Source organism: Plodia interpunctella, chromosome 4 (assembly GCF_027563975.2).
Source record: "Plodia interpunctella isolate USDA-ARS_2022_Savannah chromosome 4, ilPloInte3.2, whole genome shotgun sequence".
Taxonomy (NCBI): Eukaryota; Metazoa; Arthropoda; class Insecta; order Lepidoptera; family Pyralidae; genus Plodia; species Plodia interpunctella.
The window spans coordinates 11,378,027-11,388,395 of record NC_071297.1 but is presented as its reverse complement, the minus strand read 5'-3'; the positions used below and the strand labels follow the sequence as shown (position 1 = coordinate 11,388,395).

Below are 10,369 nucleotides of genomic sequence, written 5' to 3'. Positions count from 1 at the left end.
TGACCCGACCGGGGATCGAACCCGGGACCTCTCGGTTCAGTGGCAAGAACCTTACCACTGCGCCACCGAGGTTGTCAAATGAGAATGCCACCATTTTTACAACATTTTGTAATTACGTACAGTAAAGTTTGAATGTTCTTTATGTACAAAGTAAAAATAATTTGTAATATTTGTCACACTGGAAAAATAGCTTATGATATATTAGTGAAGACCCAAATACAAAATATAGTAAAGATTATAAGTAATACAATAATTATAAGATTTTAATCATTTAAAAAATTAAGATAAGTACATACCTATACAAATATTATGGAAACATCAATCAAAATTTATCAGATTCGAAATTCGCAAATGGTAATTGATCGTGTGATAAATTTTTATCAACTGTAAAATACAATCTCCGATTATAATAGTTACAGATGATAGTACAAACCTTCCACGACATAATTCGTCAATTTGTGTTGTTTACGTGATTTTAACTAAATTATAAATAATTAACAGTGCACCGGGGGCTTCGTCCCTGTGGGAATTTCGGGATAATAAGTACCCTATGAGTTCTTCCAGGTTATGTTCTACCCATGTACCAAATTTCATAATAATCGGTCCAATAGATGATTTTTAATTCAATTACTTGCAAGTTACGACAAAATATTGATTTTCAGCACCAAACCCGCTACCGCTCGCCATTTGAGCACCATTCAAAATCGTGCCTATTATATCAAAGTGCTTCAAGTCATGTGGGTGACGTCACGACGCGATATGACGCGACTTTCCTGGAAGCTTTGTAATTTATGCGAGCTTTCGTGTGAACTAGAAAATTAACTGAAATTTCTGCCATTTCACCTTAATAGCTTATTCCTCTGTAAAACCTGTCATTAAAATAAATATTCGGAAAACGATAATTAAGTAGCTTAAGCATGAAAAATAACCATCAACTATTTCTAAAATGTTTAACTAATATGTATTATAAAGGTCAAAGTTTGTGAATATGTTTGTTAGTTCTTCACGCTCAAACGGCTGGGCATTTTTTTATGAAATTTGGCATTGAGGCAGCTAATACCTTGTTAAAGGTTCATAAAACGTGCCTAAATTCTTAAAAGCTTTTTTAATAAGTAAAGAGTTCCTAATCCTTCTTCTGGCTATGTTATGAATTTATTTTTCACAAAATCACAAAAATTACATACAAATAGTGGAGTGTAACACTATATGTATAGCTATCGATTGATACATAGACTATACATAGCACGGGAAATATCTGTGATATGTATTCTGATAGTGATATTATTATGTAACTATAGCACTAAGAAAATTGATCCGAAGCTTTCATCATTTGACCCCTGACTTTATTGAAGTAAGAAAAGGTTAATTTAAATTCACAACTATTGTAATAATCACCGCAATTATTATTGTAATTACGCCGCAATAAATAGAATTCCGAGAAAAGTTAATTAAAACGCATTTGTTACTCAAGAATTGTTTAGATTGTATTTAAGTATTGCTTAGAACTGTACTGTGTATTTTGAGGGGATATTTATCTGCTATACTTGTATCTACACTATGACTTAGTTTTGAGTAAATTTTATTAATAAGTGATGTATTATCCTAAGTAGAATTTTATGTATTTTAATGTACACTAACTTATAAAAAGAAAATGTTTGTACCTAAGTGTGTAATCTTCGGAACTACTCAACCGATTTCCAAAATTATTTCACCAGGAAGTACGTTAGTTCTGAGTGATAGGTTCATTACTACTCATAGAGGGTAATGATGATGCCACAGACAAAATAAATATATGTTACTACTACTTAATAGTCCTTAATACTTTTTGTTCCGATATAGGTACCCAGAGGATTAATTAAAGCCCTGCGACGCATCTATTGTTTTATAACGTTTGTAACAATTATTTTTGTTCGTTAGGTTTGTTCTGTTTTTATTAATAAAAATAAAATTATTTTCATCACTGGCTGAACTAATAACTTTCCAATTTTTTCATATATTATATGTATATATCTTATGTGGAATCTGTAACTATCTTGTTATCCTATATTTCTTAATGTTTTCTAGAAAATATTGGAAATATGAGTAAGATGAACAAAATCATTGTCACGATGTGTTCGATCACCAACACTCCCAAGTCATGATTTAGAGTCTAGTCAAGAAGTTATTCGCATAATGTGTTTTTTTTTCTTCAGTTCAGAATAGGTACGAATATAAGAAAATTTAAACAATAATGAGTGAAATTGGGAAACACAAGTAAATATTTATAGTATTTCGATGATGGAACACCACTATTCTGCCGAAAAAAAAATTTTTTTTTCGATCTCAGACAGTGGTTAAAATCACAAATGAAAGCATAGTATAAATAAGATTTAGATATAATTCGCTAAACATATTATGACAAACTGAAATGATATGAGAATGTTTTTGCTATTTGTCGCGTGAATACATATTACAAATATTTTATCTGTTAGATAGGTTATCTACGGGTCGGCTCCATTTGTTTATGTCACACCTGCAATCGGAAGGAAATCGTGAAGATCTCATAAATGATAGTTATCGAATTTGAATGATATTTATAAATATCTAGAATCAGTAATCGATTTTTGTATTCAAACTACAACAAAATCAATTTAACATTTAAAAATATATCTATATAAGATCGCAGTATTCGGTCGATTGAACGTTATCAATCAATTATATTACGTATATACGTATTCAATCAGTATCAATCTAATATAACCGTATATAAAGTGGTGACGATCATTAATATTTCCCTTATCGATAACAATCGCATTCCGATCGATTTAAATCAGTTAAAATGGATTTCCCCAATTTTCTTGGAAAAATATTACAAATGTTGAACGATCATAATGTATTATCAAAATCAGCCAGTCGATAACCCAAGTTACGTGATACTCATGGCGCAAAATGAACACGTAACTTTGGTAATTTGAACAATATTATTTTTAGGAAAAAAAGCATAATTTTCCTGTTCCTAAAATATGTTTAGTAATGTTATATTAATTATATTTAGTATTCTGAATAAATATAATATATTTTTAGACCTAATAATCGGATTGTAGCTAACTATATAACAGTTTTACAAAAATTAACTTAAAATAGGCTCTATATTGTAAAATTGCAGTACAGAGTTTTAAAACAATTTAATAAGTATTTTTTTTTATCTTTTAGTTAGTTGATATTTCTATCGAACATAGGTAAACTTCCAATTTCATTAGATTGAATTTATCAAAGGAAACTGAGCTTAAGTAAAAGCTTTGTTTGCTAAATCGAGGAAATGCCGGAGAGGCAAACCGGAAAACCTCAAAAAGGCAGGATGACATAATGGAAATAACGTGAGACAAAACGACAGAAGAGAAAAACATAACAGAAAGAGGTAGGCAAGCGAGACGACAAACCATCGACCTTAACCGTCAAGATCCGTACTCCGCACGAGATCTCAAAAAGATTCTGTGAAACTTTTTTGCCGGTCACGTCTCGTGACGTGTGAAACGTATCAGCTGGGTAAACGTCAGGAGTGACGTCACATGCCGAGCCCACCGTTGACTCAGCCCATCAGCCTTTTAAAATACAGAACCAGCGCGGACACCATCATAACCAATCAGACTTCTAAACGAGCAACACGTAGTGACAGTGTCTGTGTTAGATAACGCTAAAGACATACGAGAAATATAGTGATTGTGAAAAGGATATCAGTGAAATTTATGATGGCTAAAATTGTTTTGTTTATAGTTTTATTAGCGGCTGCGTCCGCGCACAAACACCATCCCAAGTTCCGACAAGAGTCGGTGGAGTACTACGACAACCCTCTGTCTTCCCAGATCAAGAAAGGTGAATATTTTTTAATTTTATGGACAAGCTACCAAACTCATACCGCCTTAAGGATGGAACCCGAACCTCGCGTGACGTGAGCGCGTTTTCCATATCCATTAGAAAACTGAAGTTAACTTAAACTTTTAAAATTACAATTATATTATTATTACAGCTCTTATATTAGAAATTATATTATTAATACAATTTTACGTATAAATATATATATATACAGCAAAAACTACTTTCTACAAATAATTTATGGATTTACAGTTTTACTATTTTATTCGCCTTATATTAAAAGCCATTATGTGTTTCAATGTTGAGAAAAGGCCTCCAATGTCATATTTATTGATTTTATAAATGTGTATAAACATTAAGTAATATTCTCTTCGGTGACCACTTTCCATCATGTACCACATGCCTGTTGGCTTGCTCAGTAGTATATTGAAAAAGTTTGAACTATTTATGTAAGCAAAATTAGGTTAACATGATGAAATATTACCACCAAAAATACTAGTAATTATCAAGATAACAGTTGACGAACTTATTAAAATTCAATCAAATAAATATCGAGCTTGCCTTGCGATAACCTTTGAAGTAATTCATGGCTTAATTGTTTGTTTTTATCTGTAGTGCCATGCACCAATCAGAGGGACAGTCTGCTGAACGACAACATAGAAAAATCTAGATGTGGGGCACCAAAAGAAGTATTCGTCGAACTGAACCCACCTTCCAAATTTGAGAAGGTAAGGATTGAAGCAAATTGTCTAATATTAAGCAAGTCATTACCTAATGACATGATTAACTTAACCGCATAACTCAACTTATCGCCAATGTGCATATCATTGGCTTAAATACAGTCTATTAATGAACTCTAGAATTATTTCACAATATTTTTCATTTTTCTAAAATTACTAGCGTCATATCAGTCAATATTTGCTTTGACGAGCCGCTAGCGCCGACGGCGATTGTTTCGTAATTTTGTGCGGATCGCAATCTAATGAGGAACCGCAATGTCTCGTGCCGAAAATTGGCCAAATACATCCGCGAGTCTCCACGGCTAAATGTCGGGCCGAAAGTGGCCTTTTTTGAAAACGACTCTACCTAGTTTCAAGATCGCTGTAACTAGCCTGTTACTAAAGTAAACGACACTGATCACATTTTTTTATATTTGTGATCGGAAATGGATGGATTTATGCAGAAATTATAACATAGATCGGTTTAGTTCCAAGCAAAGTGAGACTTTTCAAATCGTTCGATTCAAGCTGGTCCGGTGATTAAGGCACCGTGAGAAAATCCTCGTGTTGTCGTGTTCTGACGTGGGCGTGTTTCCCCAGGTGACCCCGAGCCACGTGTGGGTGAAGAGATGTGTCGGGCTCTGTGATTTCGACGCCAGCGGGTCCTCAGAGTGCGTCGCGCAGAGTAAAGTCGATAAGGAGATCACGGTAAGCACTTCTTTCTTCCTTACTACTTCTGAATGTTAGTTTATAAGATTTGTCAGTGCTTAGTCTTGTCTTGTTTTTAATAGTCCACATTAAAACTTAGCAATGTGCGTTACTTTCAGCACTTTTTACGACTGCCTACCGCCATCTTGCTTATAAAATATTTTTTCTTTTAGCGATCGTGAGATGTACAATTTCTAATCAGTCATTACAGACGATCCAAACCGATATTGGTTTAAATATATTAAATTTGTTAAAAAACTATGCCAGGAAATCAGTTCCTTGAAGTGGCATACGTTATTCACATCTATCTCATATTTGTAAAAGTAATTACCACTATAAGGACAAACGTTATCTGTATAAATATGTCTGCTAATTCAGGCTCATCCTTGACATAGTTACTATCTGTTTGACAGTACATCAGTTGCGCTACCAGTAATGATAATAATGACATAACATGCATCTTCTCACATGAGTAAGACTATTGTGTCGGTTATACTTGTAAATATTATTGCAGGATCTCTATTGGAATCCTTTTGAATTTGTGAGAGCTGTAGAATAAAAGTTAAGATAAGATTTTCACACGCAGATATTATCTACTTAATGACATTATTAGATCATACACAAAGATGAAAAATCTTTGTGTATGATCATTTCATTTGTGTCTGCATTTTTGTTAATGAATTAAATGAATTTTCTTTATTATTGTCTCTTTAGTTTTTTTTATGCTCAATTCGCTTTTTACAAGACAACATTCTTTGTCCACAGATACGGATACACAACATGAAAACAAAAAAAGACACATGTGCAACCTACACGGTTGAAGAGCACCTCAGCTGCGGGTGTTGTCAGCTATCGTCCGAAGAGTGTGGCGATCGAATATTCAATCCTCGTAAGTGCTCCTGTCAATGTCCCAACACTGAAGAACGCAGGAGTTGCCTCCAAAAGGTTGGTAGGATAATGGATGTCTGTAACACTAACTAGGTAACGCACGAGCATGTCATAACACAGCGTCAGCACATTCGCAGTCTTAACATTCGCTTTTGTATCACATAGATGTTTTCAATATCGATGTTGTCTGTTTCTTTTCCAAATTGTTATCATCTGTATCAGTTGTATACGTAGATTCGTTAGTCAATTGCAGCTGAAATAACAGCTATATTGACCAATGAATCGTTGAATCAAACAGCAAAACTGACGCAGTTTTCGTGTGCAGCGTTCATGCCGTGCCGACATCCATTGTCTTTACCGTATCTGCTTTCAATAATATACGCAAGATTGGTGTACCCAGCCCATCTATACCATCGTAGCCTAGATTATGACGCCAATAATATCTAGCGGTTAAAACCTAAAAATTATAGATCCAATAGGAAAATAAGTTCTAATCGTCCGACCAGCACACACATTTTGAGCGCCGCAAAATAAGTGTAAATGATATTAGACAAAAAAATTAAGAACTAAAATATTACGATGGAATAGATTCCCGTTGTACCGTAGGCACCAATGCACCATTGGTTTTTTTTGTCATGTTAATTTGGTCTAGTTCTTGTTTATTTTGTTAATTTTTATGAAAAATTAACCAGCCGAAGATTCAGTAAATAATATTAAAAAATTACAAATTTCGTCGCGACATGTGTAGAAATTGAATTAATGAATACTTACTTATTTAAACTTTTTCAGTGAAATTCAATGTTGTTTTCCTTGTTACAGCGGAGCCAGAATATGAGGTGGAATCGATCTAAATGTACCTGCGAAATTCGGAAACCTAGGCGAAGAGTTCAGTGAACTCAAGGTCCCTAAAGTGGTTCCACAATCCTCAAAGAAGAAGATAAAGGAAGACATGAAGAAGAAGAAACACTAGCAAGACGTGGTGAACTTGTAACTTGTGATACAGATGAACACTGCATCTTCAAAGACTAAACTAGAGGTGAATAATGGCTGAAGTACGCAAACGACTGACTCAAAAGTGTCTTATAGGCTTAATTAAGTATTATTTAATGAAAACTAAGCAGTATTACTTAGTGTTAAGTTATTTATTTTATTTTAAGGTGCAATGGGGCCAAATGCGCTGTGAGTTTTAGCTCGCTTTCGTTCCATGACTTTTTGTGTTTTGTCAGATTTTGTTCGTGAGTCTTTGTGTTTAAGATCCTAAACAAGGTGTCAATCGAATTTGTGTGTTAGGTTTAATATTGTGTCCTTTAAAGACGAGGATAATTTATAGAATTGGGACCACGAATTTAATATAGTAGTTATAGTTCGAAGTGTCTCTCCCATTGGGATATTATTCTATTCTGTATATATAGGCTTATGTACTTATTGAATCTACAACGTAACTGATATTGTTAATTGTGCTGTATCTATGATAAGTATTAAATGCACTTCTTAAATTATTGTAAAAATATTGACATCACTATTCAGTATTTTAGTTAATTTTAAGGCGTAAATACATTTGCGCATTCCTAAATTGTGATATAAGATAGGTGATTTTCCAGTAGGTTAGGTTAAGGACTCGGTAGGCATTTACGTAGACAATTTTTTAATAGATAAAGAAGTCTCCGATTTGTAGCTCTCTTATTTATTATGTTTTATATAGGTAATTTATAAATAATGTTATAAAAGGATTTTTAGCTTTTCGCTTTTTGGAAAATATGTCTAAAATTCTTTTCATATCACCCCTTTCAATTATTGAGTCAATTGACATAATTAATATTTATTTTGTCATGTAGTTTATACAATATCACCTTTATGTACTTAATTTGAATAATCATACGTAATAATTTAATTTATTTTTTATTAATGAAGTATTATTTTACATTTTAGGCAAATGTCTTTTTAAGAAAATCTCTTTACGTTATCTATGGGAACTAGTCTATGACCGTGCCAAAGAATCTCATGGATTGTCCTATTTTATTCTACTTTTGTATTCAAAAAGCTTTAAAAGCTTTGTGTGATCGAATCACTTTTAATTTAAGTTTTTTTGTACTTATTTATAATATTTAAGCTCAACAATAAATCTTTTTTTATGTGTTTTTGTCTTTCCTTTCAATTCACTATTACATAAATCGCTGCGGGATAAAAAGTAACTTCGGACTTTCGAACAAAATTAGACAAAATTTCATCAAAATACGTATACTTTATCACGTAATTGGTTACCAAACCTTTTTTTTCGCATTTATAATCACCTATACCCGCTCGGGGAAAACCATAATACACATCTAAACCACAGGTTACATAATACTTCCAGTACCTAAACCTTCCTCAGGAATTACAGTAATCCGTTGCGTAATTTTAAAGATATAAGCATATAGTATAGACAGCGAGAAGGGACTGTGTTTTATAGGTACTATGTAGTAATTGTAATTTTTAATTGTATTTTTATTTTATTTGGGTAACAAATCTTATTACACAGACACAAGTTTTTTATTTCGTAACTTGTATCCAATGGAGATATTTTTTCTTCTACCGTAACTGAGGGCGAAGTACGCGTATGTGTTTCACTTCTCACCTTTGAGTCGGTCCGAAGGGAGACGCAGCGAACCAACACACTACGGAGTGACTGTTGTTGTGTCACAACGGCGCACTGTGATTGGTTAGCTGCGTCTCACTGCGAAACGACTCGATGATAGTGTGATGTGAATAGCGAAACTAGTGTACGTTGCGACTTTGTTTGTAACTTACGAACCTATAGATTCCTACACGGACGTTAGGTAACATCATAAGTTCACACAACTCGGTTGATTATATCAGAGAATTATTAGAATTATATAAATACTAATATCTAATGCCCCACGTTATAAAACATTTCCTCATTTGATAGTCTAGACTACTATTAATCAGTGTTTGTTAATCAATTATTACTACGCCACAACAGAGGATTAACAACGTTACCTTTGGACAAGTGCGCAAATTACAATAGCCATTTTTTGGACTCACGATTAGATAATAATTGTAGTCGACATACTTCATTCATGTCACTACATTCTTCACAGGCACTTTCATGTCATATTCTAAATTAAATAATATTTACCAAAGCTACAAACTACGCCATTTTAGGGCTCCGTAGTCCTATAGACAAGGAATCCTTATAGTTTCGCCATGTCCAGCTCAAAAACTATTAGTACTAGAATTATGTAATTTGGTATGGGTATGGAAAAGATGTTTGTCCACCTTTTACGACACGACAACTTTATGAAATAACTGATTGAAGAAAAAATCGTAGCAAGAAGAGGAAAAGGAAAGCCAAGAAAGGCATTCGTACATGAAATAATAGAGAAGGCTGAAGAAGAAGAAGAAGGAGAGGTCGGTCGTATAGGGAGGTGAAATCGATGGCTGAGGACAGAATTTGATGGAAAATGCCCCATCGATAAGAACAAAGTTCTTAAATTATTTGATGATGATGGTTAAACACATTAATCACGCCGACAAAGTGGTCAAATAAAATCTTTAAAAAAATATTTTTTTTATGTGTGGTAAGACCGTTTTTGGATTTAGTAAACCGTTAATAAATTATTAAAACTACCTTACGAACTGGTGCAAATGCGCCGGTCTAACAGTTGATTAGGTATTTATTGACTCGATTCTGCGCGATCAATGGATTAATATGTCAATTTTCATAAGTATCTGTCTATCAACAAAACGGTTTCTAGGAATTCAAATGTTACTACATTAAGTAGTACTCATATTGGTTGTTGTAGTAAACTACGGAACTCTACACAGTGCGTGGCCCGACACACGCTTGGCCGGTCATTTAAAATATATTTTTTCTTCCCAATATAAAACGAACATAAAAGCACAAAGCGTCGTACCATCGTGCAGCGTCTAACGCTTAGCTAGGACGCCACTGTATTCTTGTCTATAAGATTACAACAATATCCGTATATAAATCCGCATCTGCAGTGACTATTCAAGATTAAGTTGAGATATCTGGTACTAACAAAAATATACTAATCCTTACATATCCTAATTCTGACTAATATTATAAATGAGAAAGTAAGTTTGTTTGTTGTCTTCACGCTCTATATACTCAACTAATCTTCTTAAAATTTTGCGTCATATAATTTGAAGCGTGGAGGACATACCTACCTTTCACCCCA

General features: G+C 33.5%; 1 protein-coding gene across 2 annotated transcripts; it reads left to right on the top strand.

The window, feature by feature from the left end:
• The first annotated feature begins 3,614 nt into the window (after window positions 1-3,614).
• On the top strand, window positions 3,615-8,303 carry LOC128669296 (uncharacterized). Of its 2 annotated transcripts, none has more exons than XM_053744035.2 (5): window positions 3,615-3,852; window positions 4,468-4,580; window positions 5,172-5,279; window positions 6,045-6,168; window positions 6,987-8,303. In XM_053744035.2, the coding sequence occupies exons 1-5, from the start codon at window positions 3,726-3,728 to the stop codon at window positions 7,016-7,018; spliced, it is 504 nt and encodes a 167-aa protein (XP_053600010.1). In that variant the 5' UTR covers window positions 3,615-3,725; the 3' UTR covers window positions 7,019-8,303. The 2 variants fall into 2 exon arrangements, with proteins under 2 accessions (XP_053600010.1, XP_053600009.1); XM_053744034.2 differs by having other exon boundaries at window positions 3,621-3,852; window positions 6,045-6,224; window positions 6,987-7,211.
• Window positions 8,304-10,369: the final 2,066 nt, after the last annotated feature.